The sequence below is a fragment of the Microtus ochrogaster genome, unplaced genomic scaffold, assembly GCF_000317375.1.
Source record: "Microtus ochrogaster isolate Prairie Vole_2 unplaced genomic scaffold, MicOch1.0 UNK89, whole genome shotgun sequence".
Taxonomy (NCBI): Eukaryota; Metazoa; Chordata; class Mammalia; order Rodentia; family Cricetidae; genus Microtus; species Microtus ochrogaster.
The window spans coordinates 709,833-725,733 of NW_004949187.1; the positions used below are offsets into that span (position 1 = coordinate 709,833).

The following is a 15,901-nucleotide window of genomic DNA, read 5'->3' on the forward strand; positions in this document are numbered from 1 at the left end:
TTTTTTACATGTTGTTTAAGGGACTCTATTGCTTTCATAAAGTCAATTTTTTCCACTTCTTCTGTGTTAGGGTGTTCAAATACTTCTGTTGTAAGATCATTGCGTTCTGGTGTTTTCATGTTGTTTTTCAGATTATTGGGCGAATTCTTGCCTTGGCGCCTGCCCATCTCCTCCTATCAATCCTATCCAATGGGTCTTTTAAAATCGGATCAGGTTTCCCTGCTGGCCAAGGGTTCTGCTTACAAAATGCCCTCACTCTGTTTCCTGGTTCCTGCCGCAGGCCACGAACCCTCTCACCCCTCCGAAGTGTCTTCAGGATCAGGACCAGCTCCCCGTTTGCCAGTGATCTCGCCAACAAAAGGCCTACCTCTTTGATTTAATTGCAGTGGGGCGATCTGCTCTCGTTATTGCTTGCCTGTCCCACCTCTTGCGTCTGCCTCTGCGCTGGTCCCCCAAAGCCTATTCCTGATTGCTGTGCCTCTGCATCTGTGCCGGGCGGGCCTCTCTGCTGCGTCTCAAGGAAAGGAAATTAAATCACCAGGGAGTTCTAGAGGCGAAGGTTAGTGTTCTATGCTACATTTTTAGGTGGTAGATAAAAGGTTAAAAGGTTTATTTTCAGTAAAATTATGAATACGGTAAAAATATTGATCGTGTACATCAGTGTGCCATTTCTTTTCTCCCAGGAAGCACAGAATTAGGTAACCAAGCAACACCCATTAACAGTCAGGGAGAAACTGATGGCTCTTCATCAGATAGCACATATACCAGATGTTGCAGCTTCTATGGGTCTATGTCTGGAGTTAGACTTACTGCTTTAGGTGGTAGATACAACGAAGGAACCCAGGCCTCTATACTGTTAGTTCCTGCTTCTAGTCATGATGTAAAATCAGAACAGCAGCTTGGGCAGGGAGTAATTCTATGTATTTGGAAATCTGTGGATATCTTAGATGGACTGTCCTATGCCTGGACTCTAAGTATTGCTCAAATGCCTGCTGATAAAGATAACTGCAGGAAGGCAGATTTCTGCACTTACCTAAGAGAGAGGAACACGTTCTGGGACTGAGAAACTGTTCTGAACTATTGGATTTATTCCCAAATATTTAACAGAAAAGGAGTTTGCTATAGCCAAAAAATCTACAGCAAAGGGCAGCCACTTTATTCACAAAGCAATGACACTTAAAAGCCTTGCTTTTTTGTTTGGTCATTACCAGAGCCTTGGTTCTGACAAGTCAATGTAAAAAGATGGCTGAACAATTACTGTATAATGTCGCAGCTTGTCAGACAAGTCCAAATGGATTGAAGACCTCAATATAAGTCTGACCACACTGAACCTGATAGAAGAGAAAGTGAGATGTAGCCTTCAATGCAAGGGTACAGGAAACCACTTACTAAATATAAGACCAGTAGCACAGACACTGAGAGCAACAATAAATAAATGGGACCTCCTGAAACTGAGAAGCTTGTGTAAAGCAAAGGACACAGTCAATAAGACAAAAAGGCAGCCTACTGAGTAGTAAAAGATCTTCACCAACCCCACATCAGACAGAGGACTGATCTCCAAAATATATAAAGAACTCAAGAAATTACATATAAAATCAAAATATTCAATTAAAAATAGGGTACATAACTAAACATAGAATTCTCAACAGAGGAATCTCAAATGACTGAAAGATGCTTAAGGAAATGTTCAACATCCTTAGCCTTCAGAGAAATGCAAATCAAAATGATTCTAAGGTACCAATCAGAATAGCTAAGGTAAAAAACACCAATGATAGTTTATGCTGGAGAGGATGTGGAGTACGGGGCCATTCCTCCATTGCTGGTGGGAATGCAAAATTGTACAACTGCTCTGGAAATTAGTATGATGGTTTCTCAGAAAATTGGGAATCAACCTATCTCAGGACCCAGCAATACCAGTCTTGGACATATACCCAAAGGATGTTTGATGATACTACAAGGACATCTGTTGAACTATGTCCATGGCAGTATTATTTTTAATAGCCAAAACCTCGATTTCCCTCAACTGAAGAATCAATAAAGAAAATACGATATGTTTACACAATGGAGTACTAATCAGTGATAAAAAAACAATGACATCTTGAAATTTGCATGCAAATGGATAGAATTAGGAAAAACAATCCTGAGTGACGTAACCAAGACCCAGAAAGATAAACATGATATGTACTCACTAATAAGTGGATACTTGCTGTAAAGCAAGGGATAAGGAGCCTATAGTCCATGATCCCAGAGAAGCTAAGAAACAAGGAGAACCCTAAGAAAAACATGCGTAGATCCACCTGGAAAGGGGAAATAGACAAGATCTCCTGAAAAAATTGGAAGCATGGGGGTGGGAGGAGAAGAGAGGGTAAAAGGAACGGAGGTGGGGAGAAGAGAAGGAGAGAAGAACTTGAGGGAGCAGAATAGTCAAAATGGAAAAGGGACAGAGATGGAGAGCAAGGAAAGAAATATTTTGATTGAGGGAGCCATTGTGGGACTGGCAGGAACCCTGGCACTAGAGAAATTCCCTGGAATTCACAAGGATGCCCCCAGCTAAGACCCTAAGTAATAGTGGAGAGAGTGCCTGATCTGGCCTTGCGCTCTAGTCAGATTGATATCTTAAATGTCACTGTAGAACCTTTATCTGGTAACTGATGGAAACAAAGTCAGAGAACCACAAGGGAGTGCTGGGCTCAGCTCCCAGTCCAGTTAAAGAGTGGAAAGAGTGAGAATATAAGCAAAGAGGTCAAGACCGTGATGGGTACATCCACTGAAACAGTCTACTTGAGCTAATAGGAGCTCACCAACCTGAGCCAGACAGGGAAAGAATCAGCATGGGGCCAAACTGAACCCTCTGAATGTGGTGACAGTTGTACGCCTGGGGCACACTGTGCAGCCACTGGCAATGGCACCAGGATTTATCCTTACTGCTTGTACTGGATTTTTGGGAACCTATTCTATTTACCTTGCTCAGCCTAGATATGGCAATGTGCTTTACCCTCTTTGAGGAGTGAATGGGGGTGATGTGGCAGGAAGATGTAGAAAATGGGAGGAAGGGAGAAAGTGAAAACTCAGATTGGTATGTAAAATGAAAAAAGATAGTTTCTTTTCTTTTTTTTTTTCGGGGACGATCATATTTTTTTTAAATTTATATATTTATTAAGGATTTCTGCCTCCTCCCTACCACCGCCTCCCATTTCTCTCCCCCTCCTCTGATCAAGTCCCTCTCCCTCATCAGCTTGAAGAGTAATCAGGGTTCCCTGACCTGTGGGAAGTCCAAGGACTGCCCATCTCCATCCAGGTTTAGTAAGTTGAGCATCCAAACTGCCTAGGCTCCCCCAAAGCCAGTATGTGCAGTAGGATCAAAAACCCATTGCCATTGTTCTTGAGTTCTCAGTAGTCCTCATTGTCCGCTATGTTCAGAGAGTCCGGTTTTATCCCATGCTTTTTCAATAAAGGACAGTGAGCTTATAATTCGCGATCCTAGAGAAGCTAAATAAGAAGGTGAATCCAAAGACAAACATATAGGCATCCTCCTGAATATTAACCTTCATCAGGCAATGAAAAGAGACAGAGACAGAGAACCATATTGGAGCACCGGACAGAAATCTTAAGGTCCAAATCAGGAGCAGGAGAGGGAGCACGAGCAAGGAACTCAGGACTGCGAGGGGTACACCCACATTCTGAGACAATGGGGATGTTCTATCGGTAATTCACCAAGGCCAGCTGGCCTGGGTCTGAAAAAGCATGGGTTTCTTTTCTTTTTTAAAAATAAAATACACATATTACTAATAAACCACTAGAGTTAAGAGTGCTCTTCAGCTTAGAAGGACACAGACTTTCTGAATAAAATGTGGTAGTAGAAATAATAAAATCAACTGACAAGAAAGATTTCATGAACTGACAAGTGTTCTGTGAATATACCTAGGTTAAATTCTATCACATTTTTTTTAAATAGCATAATGACTTCTTTCCTGGGCACATTGCTAATGTTTCTGTTGCCTCTGTCAATCTACAGTCTAAGGAATAAGACTGTTACAGGCACCTCGAAGAGACTTCTCTGAAAGATTGTCTACTGAGCACCCACAACACTCATTATGACTACTCTTAGAAAACCTAACATCTGTATTAATAAATCAGGCATTTAATCACAAATTACTTTAGTCATTTTATGTTTTTTATTATTTTTTAGTTTAGGAAAATGATAAATAAAAATAAAATATTTCTTTTTATTTTAATTCAATGAACATTATAGATCAGGTTAATTTCACTGTACTGTCAACATAATCATTTTCATGGAGGTATGTACTTATAATGATTTAGTAAGGTAGAGTTTTGCAGCATATGAATATACAATAAGATGCAAGTGAGAAACAAACTGATCTTTGAAAGTGCACACAATTAAAAGTTATCAGTTATATTCAGAAATGTTTTTCTGGACAAAGGAAGAGACAAAACCATTGATTTTCTTTCTTTTTTTCTGGAGTTACTATTAGGAAGTCTTTGGGGACTGAGTTATCATAGGCCAATTTGTCTAATATTGTCCTCTGCGCATTGAGACTTTAATCATACATATTATTAGTTAATATTTAGGTTGGTTTACAGACATTCTGTTTTGTGTCAAATATTAGTTACATTCACAATTGTGTCATTTTCTCACTTTATATTCCTCATTAAGTTCAACATCTGATATTGTATTTCTTTCAATACTGAGGTCCAAGTTTGACTTCAGTATTATTTGGGCACCTCTGCAAGAAAGTGTCTGTGGGTTTGCACTTCATGGACGTGGCTCAGCAGAGAAACAGGATAAGGCAGTAAGTGCAAATATTACCATTAAGTTTGCTGGGTTCTTGGAAAACTATTTTGTCATCACAAGATCAAACAATTATTTGGGCAGTGGGGTAAGAGAAAACAAATATGAAAAATAGCAGTCATGAGAATTTTGAATTTTATGAACTTTTATGTCTGTTATTTTACTCACTATATATTCTTTTCATTCATACTATAAAGACTATTGCTTAAGATTTTAATTTCATATGTACTAATTATTTAATAATTGAAAAGTATAGTATGCTTTCTCAGTCATTGCTGTTGCATGAACATGTACATTTGATAAAATAATGTGGAAATCACATAGGATCTTTACTAGAAAATTTATGTCATACACAGCCAAACACATAGATAAAATCTCTCATGAATCATACAAATAATATAAAATAATATATTAACTGGTAAAAATATATAATTCAGTTTATGCCTGCTTTTCACATTGTCTACATAATATTATTCCTAACTGATAAATTAAATATCATTATGAATTCATTTTAGCATAAAAACTACTATTTTACTCATATCCCTTAAAACTAGAAATCAGAAAATGGAAGATAAAATACTTAGAAAATATTGGATTTGTATCCATTTAGTTTCATAAAGGACTATGAACTTTAATTCAGTGTTTAATTCTAGCACTGAAATCACGGAAACTTGAAACACCCTGTGTAATTAAATAGATGACATGTTTGACTATTTCATTGATTATTTTCTTTTTGCTTTATTCTTTCCTTTTTGTTTTGAATAATACAGAAAAAGGGATCATTGTAGCAGCTGCATAGAAACAAACATTTTTAGGTTGCAAGTGCTTAAATTCCAAATATTTAAACAAGTGTATATAAACAAGGACACCAGGAGATTTTTAATTTACTTTTTGTTTTTTCTTTGAAAAACCTATATGTGTACAGGATGTTTTCTTGTAATAGCCACTCTTTACTGCCCTTGGAATTTCCATTAGTATACCACCAACACATCTCTCTCCAACTTCATGTCCTCTTCTTTTAAATAACCTTCCACGTCTAATTAGTTGTTCCTAAGAAAACTTTGGTGTGGTCCCATTTACACTTATCAAATATCAGCAATAGAGTGTCTGAGAAAGGAATATCAGTATGAATTCAAGATTAATCTCATTAATCTCCACACTCTTAACAGAGTAAGATAAAAGTAAATACAGACAATGTAATTACTGTGATTATTGAGTTCAACTCAAAATTTGTCCAACTTTTCTTATATAAATATTTCCTTTTGACAAGGTGTCCAGAGAATATAGAGACACAAAATTTGACGTTCATCTCAGAATTCTATCTCATGGAACTCACGGATAACCCAGAACTGGAGCCCATTCTCTTTGGTCTGTTTCTGTCCATGTATCTTATTGCTGTGCTTGGGAACCTGATCATTGTCCTGGCTGTCAGCAATGACCCTCAGCTACACACACCCATGTACTTCTTTATCTGCAACCTGTCCCTGGCTGATATTGGATTTATTTCTACCACAGTCCCGAAGGTGATGGTGAACATTAAGACACATCGAAGAAGCATATCCTATGTGGCATGCCTAACACAGATGTCTGCTTTTGCCATTTTTGGTTGTGTAGATGACATGCTTCTGGCTGTGATGGCTTATGACAGGTTCGTAGCCATTTGTGATCCTCTTCATTACCCAATCATTATAACCCCCAAGCACTGTGTCTTGCTGGTTTTGAGTTCATTTTTGGTTAGCATTCTGGATTCCCAGCTGCACAATTTGGTTATCATGCAACTTCCATACCTCAAGGATGTGGAAATTGCTAATTTCTTTTGTGATCCTTCTAAACTCCTTAATATGACCTGTTATAATTATTTTATCAATGACATTGTTGAGTACTTTACTGGTGCTGTATTTGGATTTTTTCCAATCCTGGGGATACTTTACTCTTACTATAAAATTGTGTTATCTGTTCTTAAAATTTCATCTTCAGAGGCAAAGTTTAAAGCTTTTTCTACGTGTGTATCTCATCTGTCAGTAGTTTGCCTGTTTTATGGAACAGGCCTGGGAGTATATCTTAGTTCAACTTTGTCATCTTCTCATAGAAAGGATTTAATCGCTGAAGTGATGTACACAGTGGTTACACCCACACTCAATCCATTCATCTACAGCCTTAGGAACAGGGATATTAAAGGTGCCTTGAGGAGGCTGCACTTGAGAACAAATTAATCTTATTTTCTATTCCAGAATTTCACAGGTTACATTTCAATACTTTATGGTGTGCAAATATAGTTCTGGCTTTATTTCTTGCATTACCTGTCTTGAAGGATTTTATTTCTTCTTTAATATATCCTCCTTGGATTTGGTATGTATTTATGAATCCTATTTTCTTAGAAGTACCATTATTAAATGTAGAGTTTCTAGGTATTTACTATTTTTAAGCTATTATCTGTCAAATGAAATATTTATTTATATTTAAAATTCACAATGACTGTACAAGTTTATATGATTTTTAATTAAAATTTTCAATGAATATAACTTTAATAATATTTATCTTTATTTACATATGTGTATCAGTGCCTGTATACAACGTAAGTGTAAAGGCCCACAGAGGCATCACTGAGGTGCCGGAAGAGGGTATTAGATCCTTTTTTGACTCAGTTTTATGGTACCTTGTGTGCATGAGAGGAATTGAACTTGGGTCCTCTGAACAAGCTGCAAATGCACTTAATGACTATGATATTTTAATAGCCCCACTGATAATTTCTATATAGGCTATGAATTTGGAGTTAATCACTTATCCTCAGTTTTAAATTTCATTTGAATTATCAGGGAACCATTAGAACACTGATGAATGAATCTCATACCGGCATCTAATTCATACAAATCTATCTACAGTGAGCATTATACCAAACCATATACATAGTCCAAATATCTGTTCTAATTTTTATGCTCAAACGTGTCTTTATAAACCAAGTTACTATAACAGGAGGTGGACTATTTCCTTCAACCAGGCCTTTCAGCCAAACTCCCTTCAGAGCCACACTTATCACAGTCTCTCCAAGCAGGAGAGATGTCTCAGTGGCTAACAACACTTGCTATTCTTGCAGGTTCAATTAACAGCACTCACTTGGTGACTCAAGCCTATCTATAACTCTGCGGCAGATATAGTGTCCTCTGCTTGTTTCTGAAGGGACTGCATGCACATAGCACACACACATACATACAGAAAAAACACTAACACACAATATAAATAAGTGGATATGTAAATTTAAAAGAAGACAGCTGTCCACCTTAAACTTTAAAAACTCTAGTTTGATAATTCCTTCATAAGTGTAAGATCAGTGTTTTAGACACCATACTGCAATATATCTGTGACTAAAATTTTACTTTAATTTTCTGACAATGTAGCGGTCACTGTATGTCTAACTGCTTGATTCCGGTCTATACTTGAAAATATGTAGATTTCATTATATATCTTGAGAATAATTGAGTTAATGAGTCATAACATGATTAGAAAAATGCACTTTTGATTTCTCTGTGATGAATATATTTTTATTTATACTAAATTAATAAACCCTGTTGTAAACATGCATTCTTTTTTAGTGTCCAACAGATGTTTAAACAATGATACTTTGCCTCAAGTATTATATGACATAACAATTACCTCCCTGACATCGTAAATTTTTCTTTTGCCACATATTCTCCATCTCATGGGTATCAACTGCACTGTAACCCATTTTTCTTAGTTTCTCAACAGATAGAGTGATGTAACACTGATGCCAAATAAACTCATTTTCTATACACAATATTTACCTTTGGTGTTTGTTTCTAGTAGTGTAAAATGGATCATTACAAGATGGAAATCAGCCAGGTGTGGTGGATCATGTCTTTAAATCCAATACTAAGGGGAGAAAAATAAACAGTTCTTTATGAGTAAAAAACCAACCTGGCAAACAAAGCAAAAAAAGATGGGAATTAGCCACTACTATCAAACAATAAAACAAAAATAAACACTCAGATAATAATTCTTTATTTGAATTCTTCTTTGAACTGCTTGACATAATAATTTATAAATTGTATTCTTCATTATTGGGAAATATTGATTACTTTCCAGAAAGTTTAAGAGTTCAATATCAAATTCAACATGTAGAAAGAGATGGATTCTAATGTTAGAGAAATCCTTTGTTAAAATAACCAATAGCCCCCTTAGCATACTCTGACAAAATAGGGCAAGAATCAATGGGTTATATTGTGAGATACAATGTGAAAATTACAATAGCTAGATGACAAAATATTTGAGGCCAAGATGTGCAGTGTTCTATTTCTAGAACTATGTTTTGAGTAATTTTTTTTAGAGTCAGTGGAGGCTGAAGGAAGAAGAGAGGCACTAAAATTGCATAATACTCTCGGCGTAGGGAGTGTTCGTGGGAAAATTGATGAAAATACTACCTAGTACTTTCATACTGAAATGCATCCACAATAGAAATAACAAGAGCCTTGTTCATTAACTTTACACTGTATATATAATATAATACAAGTAAACACAAAACAGAACATCCCATAGTTTCTTATTTCACTGGAAAACATTAACTGGATCTTAGAGAAGAAAAAATAGAGACACATTCTTCAACTACACCAGAGAAAATTATGTAACAGGCAGATGTAGTTGATATAGAAACCAACTTTGGACCTGCACCAATGTGAGCGACTATATAGAGACACATTCTAAATCTGCAGCCAGGTGAGCTGTGACAAAGAGCCAGACTCTGAATTTGGGCTCACACGATTGACCATTTAAAGAGAAACTGAATCAGTTCACAGAATAGTGACTTCATGTAAAGCTTCTACAGTGAAGAGCAACACTGCTCTCACTTCTAACAGTAGTTTCACATTTCCCACACAGCAGCTCTTCTATCAGAGAAACGCATGTGCGTTTATCACAAAAGCATTTCATGAAATTCATAGAAGTGAGAGCAGTGTTGGTCTTCACTGTAGAAGCTTTACTTTGAAAGATAATCACGTTCTTTGGAAAGTCTATGAATTTTATAAATGCTTTTGTGAGAAACGCACATGCGTTTCTCTGATAGAAGAGCTGCTGTGTGGGAAATGTGAAACCACTGTTAGAAGTGAGAGCAGTGTTGCTCTTCACTGTAGAAGCTTTACTTTGAAAGATAATCACGTTCTTTTGAAAGTGTATGAATTTCATAAATGCTTTTATGAGAAACACACATGCGTTTCTCTGATAGAAGAGCTGCTGTGTTTGAAATGTGAAACCACTGTTAGAAGTGAGAGCAGTGTTGCTCTTCACTGTAGAAGCTTTACTTTGAAAGATAATCACGTTCTTTTGAAAGTGTATGAATTTCATAAATGCTTTTATGAGAAACACACAACCATACATGTTTCAGGATCAGGGCCCTTCCAGCCCCTCTTCCCATGTGATGATGCAGGGGTACAGTGTGCGACCACTTGCATCATGTCACCTCATCTTTTGTAGTCATCACTCAAACCAGCTCACGCCATCTTGTCCCTCCACGCTGAATTTATGAGACGATAGAGTTTAGTCTCTGGACCTTTCCTTTACCTCACTTAAGGGAAATGTTTCTACTCCAATATCCCCCCTCAGATATCATTCCAAATGGCCAGTCACTGGCACTCCATGTCCTGATATTTCATGGGAACTTTGCAAAATTTGCCAGTGATCCTACAGTCTGAAAGAAGTTCTCTGTTCTTTATCTCTGTTCATTTTGTTTGTCTGTCTGCTTCTTGCTCCTAGGATGGCATCCAGCCATTCTGAGATCCTTTAACCTGATCACTGTTGCTGACACCACCACATTGACCTCTAGTCACATCCCACTATGGTTAAGACTTAGTCTGTCTCAGAGCAGAATCCTCTGTTCACTTGGACGAATCTACTCCCCTACTAAGAGTTCTGTTTCATGTGTATGGATTGTGTCTCCTGTTCTATTAGACATCTCATTCTTGTGTTCAAAATGTCTCGTTCTTCTGTCTGTCTGTCTATTAACTTTCTGCCTCCCTTCTACCACCATGGCCACTAGCATCCCACCCGCGGGGGTGTATGTGTCCCTCTTTCTTACCTGGGCTGGGTCACTGGCCTGAGAAGAGCAACATCTGGCTCAGGATGTTAGGAATGTTTCCTGTCTTTTTCCTGACTGACCACCAGAAGCATGTGACTTGGGATCTTCAGGAAGAGTTATTGTTTCCTGTCTTTTTCATATACATGAAAGAATGTTTAAATGGTATGGCCACATGCGTGTGATTCTGTTTTCAATGCCTGAGTTTTATGTGACTGTATGTGTGTCTTGCGAATTGGGTATCATTTAAAATCTCTACTACTGCTCTAAAAACCATCACATTGTCTGTCAAGGTCTTACAACACATTGGCAGGCACCATCTTGGCTAAGAGAAAAGACAGACAAATCATATGACATAACCATCATTGTTACTAAGGGTGACCACATGGACTACTGCCATTTTGCTTGAGGCTAAAAGAGATACTTAGCCACCAAGGTAAGTAAGGGCAAGTAAAAGATGATGTAACCACCATCTTTACTAACGGTGACCATGTGGACAACTTCCACTTTTACTAACAGCAAAAAGATACATGTGTGTGTATATGCATGTTGGATTTGACTCTACCTATATAAATGTAAGCTAGATTTAACTCTTTGTTTGTATGTAATTTAAATTCAACTGCACATATGGTGCCTGTAGCTATTGTTTGAAATATGTTTTAAACAGACAAAAATGAGCTCTTATAAACAGCCCTAATGAGCTCTGTATATTGCTTCTGTTTCTAGACTAAGGAAATAAGTCCCACATATTTTGAATTTATACAAACTTTTAGATGATGATAAAAACATAAGGTTAGATCTGTATATGTGATTCCACTCTGTGTTAAATTACATTCTACATAATGATAAAAATGTATACATCTATTCAGATTATAGAGAATTTAAATGAGTGACAACATATGTTTTATTTTGAGTCTAAAAGAACTTCAATTCAAAATCATTATTTTTAATGCTAAACCTGACAGGAATATAATGTAAAGTCCTAGACTTATGAGAGCTGCTAATCTATTGTACACTGTCAAGGAATTAAAGTCAATAGTCATCTGACAATCAAGTTCTTTAATTGTAGTCAATGTTAAGTATAGATCAAAATAATTACAGAGATAAGCTTTACCTAGTCTTCATATGTCTTCAGAACTAAGCTTAAAACAAATAACTAAAGAAAGTTTGTCTACACAGATATACCCAATAGACAGATAGTCCTCAAGTGCTCAGGGTATGGCATTTAAAATGTTTAATTAAAAAGGCTTTCGGGGACATACATAGATCTAATCTATGTGGGAAGTAGAAAAAGACAAGATCTCCTGATTGGAAATTGGAAGCACGGGGACCTTGGGAAAGTTAGAAAGGGAGGAGAGAAGCAGGGAGGAGAGCAGAGAAAAATGTAGAGCTCAATAAAAATCAATAAAAAATAAATAAATAAAGCTTTCATAGAGTTCCTGACACCATCCCTATTTCCCTCAGAGAAGATAGATAGCACAGAAGAACCTCCACCTGGAACTTGCTTTGAACATGGCAGTGCTAGCTGCTGAGAAAAACTGGTTTTCACCTCAAGTTCTGCAAAGACCCTTTTCAGACCATTGACAACAAGACCCTGGGGAAACATTTGCCTCACATTGTGTATGACAACAACAGTCTGGTTCTCCCATGAGTACTTAACTCCACAGAAGCCCGTGGAATCTTCTGGGGCCTTACAGGCCTACTGCTGCCAAATGTTCCTCAGAGACCTCTGCCCTCAATTACTATCGATGATCCTATAGGTAGCCAAGCAAGCAACTCTCATTTTAAACTGCTAATTCAGGCAAATTTATCCTTCTCAGGACTCTGTTGCTGTTTGATAACAAGTATAACTTTGCCAGATTAGCAGAAACCAAGGCTTCAGCTGCCTTTTCAGTCCTCTGTGTAAAATTAAGGTCACAGTCCTCACTTTTCTAGAGATAATAGTAAGACCAGACACAAACTATCTTCCTACCAGGCTCAGAAAAGAAATAAAATCACAAAACGAATTTCTTTTTTTTTTAATTTTATTTATTTATTAAGGATTTCTGCCTCCTCCCCGCCACCGCCTCCCATTTCCCTCCCCCTCCCCAGATCAAGTTCCCCTCCCTCATCAGCTCGAAGAGCAATCAGGGTTCCCTGACCTGTGGGAAGTCCAAGGACCACCCACCTCCATCCAGGTTTAGTAAGGTGAGCATCCAAACTGCCTAGGTTCCCCCAAAGCCAGTACATGCAGTAGGATCAAAAACCCATTGCCATTGTTCTTGAGTTCTCAGTAGTCCTCATTGTCCGCTGTGTTCAGCGAGTCCGGTTTTATCCCATGTTTTTTCAGACCCAGGCCAGCTGGCCTTGGTGAGTTCCCAATAGAACATCCCCATTGTCTCAGTGTGTGGGTGCACCCCTCGCGGTCCTGAGTTCCTTGCTCGTGCTCCCTCTCCTTCTGGACCTGATTTGGACCTTGAGATTTCTGTCCGGTGCTCCAATGTGGGTCTCTGTCTCTGTCTCCTTTCATCGCCTGATGAAGGTTAATATTCAGGAGGATGTCTATATGTTTGTCTTTGGATTTACCTTCGTATTTAGCTTCTCTAGGATCGCGAATTATAAGCTCAATGTCCTTTATTTATGGCTAGAAACCAAATATGAATGAGTACATCCCATGTTCCTCTTTTTGGGTCTGGCTTACCTCACTCAGGATAGTGTTTACTATTTCCATCCATTTGTATGCAAAAACGAATTTCAATATAGCTTCTTACCATTCCTTAGTTCAAACGAACTTCCTTTATGGTGACTAACCTCAGCAATCAGCCATCGTGACTCCTGAGTGTTAAGGTAATGCCATGATGATGGGAAAGAACAGGTGTTTTAAGGTTCACTTAGGTAAAGATAGAAAAACTTTAACCACGAGGATCAAGGAATGTTTAAGGTCTAAGAAGGTGTATTAAAGTGTGCAAAGACAGGTTATCAAGGTGTGTAAATGTAAGGTGTAAAGGTCTGGGGGTAAAATGGCTTAAATGCTGATAAACAGAAAGTGATATGAGGTTTTTTTTTTTTTTTTAAAAGAATGAACCATGTTCCAGATGCCTCTCTCTCATTGTGACACTGTTATACTAAGACTCTGAAAGTTCATAGTCTTAACATCGGTCAGTAAAATTCTGATTAGCTATTAACTTAGCTCTGGCAGAGTAACACCCCTATGTTCATGACCACAAGCTCAAGATTTCAAATTCCTTTTGGTTGTTTTCTAATTATAGACATAAAAGATGCTTTTCGCTGTGTTAAAAAAAAAATTCTGTCACAGTTTTCTGGCTAGATGAGAGTTAATGCTTTCAACCAAAATGATTTCTGGAGTGAGTATACTTCTGTGTGTAAAACTTGTGTTTTCACAAAATCAAAGAATTTTTGTAAGCTGCAGATAGTCAGCTTGGATTCACCCCAAAAGGTCAGATTTACTCCAGACAAGTATCATCCCACCTCTTCCTGGTCTTGTGACCCTCCTTCTTCAATTATCAGGACCTAAGGAAATTTTTGTCCCTAAATTTAATCCCGTCCTCTGCTCTGCCAGACCTGGGCTAGGTCAAAGAGGCACCAGGCATTTCCACAGAGCCTGGGCAGAAGTGAGGCAATTGGGTACCCTAGGATGTGGCCAGCAATGGAGCTTTCTTAGGTCCAAGATTTTGATGTCCACAAATCAACAGGAAGCAGTCTAAAAAGCTTGGTGCCCTCATTTTCCCAACCTGCCATGACTAACTCCTCTCCTTTATTCAATAAATAAAAAAGGGAGGAATGTTAGCATCTAAGCACACCTAGCCCCACCCCTTTGGGACCTATGAGAGAGCATCACCCCGGAACGCATGGCAAGCAGTATTTTGTCCCTTTAAAAGTTGAAACTCTGCCTACGTATTACTCTTCCTCTCTTTGCATCTCTCCATCTCTCTGTTTTCCCCTCCTTTTCTATCTCCTCTTCTTCCCATGAGACCACTCTGCACTCCATTCTTTCTCCACTCTCTCTTTCCTTACCCCAACAAAACTCCCATGTAAGCTCTGTCTGAATGGTGTTTTTGTCCCTCACCCACTGTGGTTTTGACACACCCACCAAGGTCCAATTTCATGTTGTATCATAAAAATAGCTATGATAAAAATTCTATTTTTCTCCTCTTGGTTATGAATATTCTTGTTATCTCTGGCCAATGGGTCAAAACTAAATGATTTTGGGAAGTAAATCACAGACTGGATAGGGGAGAATTTTGTATTTTCTTTGTTTACTTTGACACCAAATTCCAAGAGGAAAGCTATATTAATAAAGTTCCTAATGTGCAGCAAGTACGTTGGTTCTTCCTTGTTTTTGGTTTGTTATTACCAATAATTGATGTGAGTTTTCAGAGAGCAAAGGCAGACACTCTGCATCTTGTGATCTGCAACCCTCAGGAACACCAATTTGAAAATCACCAAATGAATGAAAAGCAAGTCCCTCCATCCCAACACCTTCTGGATGCCATCCCCAATGCTACAAGTGGGGACACAGGACGCTCAACATTGCTCCATGACAGATGACCTTTCTCTAGACAGGCTCGTCTTTCTAGTCCTGTGATCTCACATAGAAACACTACTGAACTCAAAGTGATGAACTGAGCATTAGTAGGCTTCAGAAAATGTCCCTTTTAATCTTTTCTAAAGTTTTTTCCTTCAGCTTTTATGTTCCAGTATTTATGCAAAATGCAAATGTATCTTTGATTCATATCTGCCTGGGCAGAATTCATAGTTAGGCATTTAGTAACTCTTTCAAATATGTGGATTTCCACTAATTTCTGCACTATGTTACCTAAGCTTTAAGAGATTGAATTTAAAAAAAAAGACAAAATAGCAGTCTGGCAATAGTGATATTTTTAAATTTTCTATTCTATTCTTTTCCATTTCTACATACACAGCCCTAAATGTGTTTTTTTTCTTTTTTTTTTTAATTCTTTTTTTTATTGAGAAAAGGAAAAAAAGCAAGTTTCCACCTCCTCCCAGCCTCC

At 37.8% G+C, this 15,901-nt stretch overlaps 2 protein-coding genes and 1 pseudogene across 2 annotated transcripts in view; 2 read left to right on the top strand and 1 right to left on the bottom strand.

Moving 5' to 3' along the window:
- The window catches only part of LOC101984273, a 398,439-nt pseudogene that overhangs the window by 149,688 nt on the left and 232,850 nt on the right, over window positions 1-15,901 (top strand).
- LOC101989836 (zinc finger protein 431-like) overlaps window positions 1-15,901 on the bottom strand; it is a 257,504-nt gene that overhangs the window by 103,541 nt on the left and 138,062 nt on the right. The gene's annotated exons all lie outside the window — the stretch shown is intronic.
- Window positions 6,085-7,023, top strand: LOC101988983 (olfactory receptor 7E24-like). The gene has a single exon (XM_013355064.1). The coding sequence runs from the start codon at window positions 6,136-6,138 to the stop codon at window positions 7,021-7,023; it is 888 nt and encodes a 295-aa protein (XP_013210518.1). The 5' UTR covers window positions 6,085-6,135.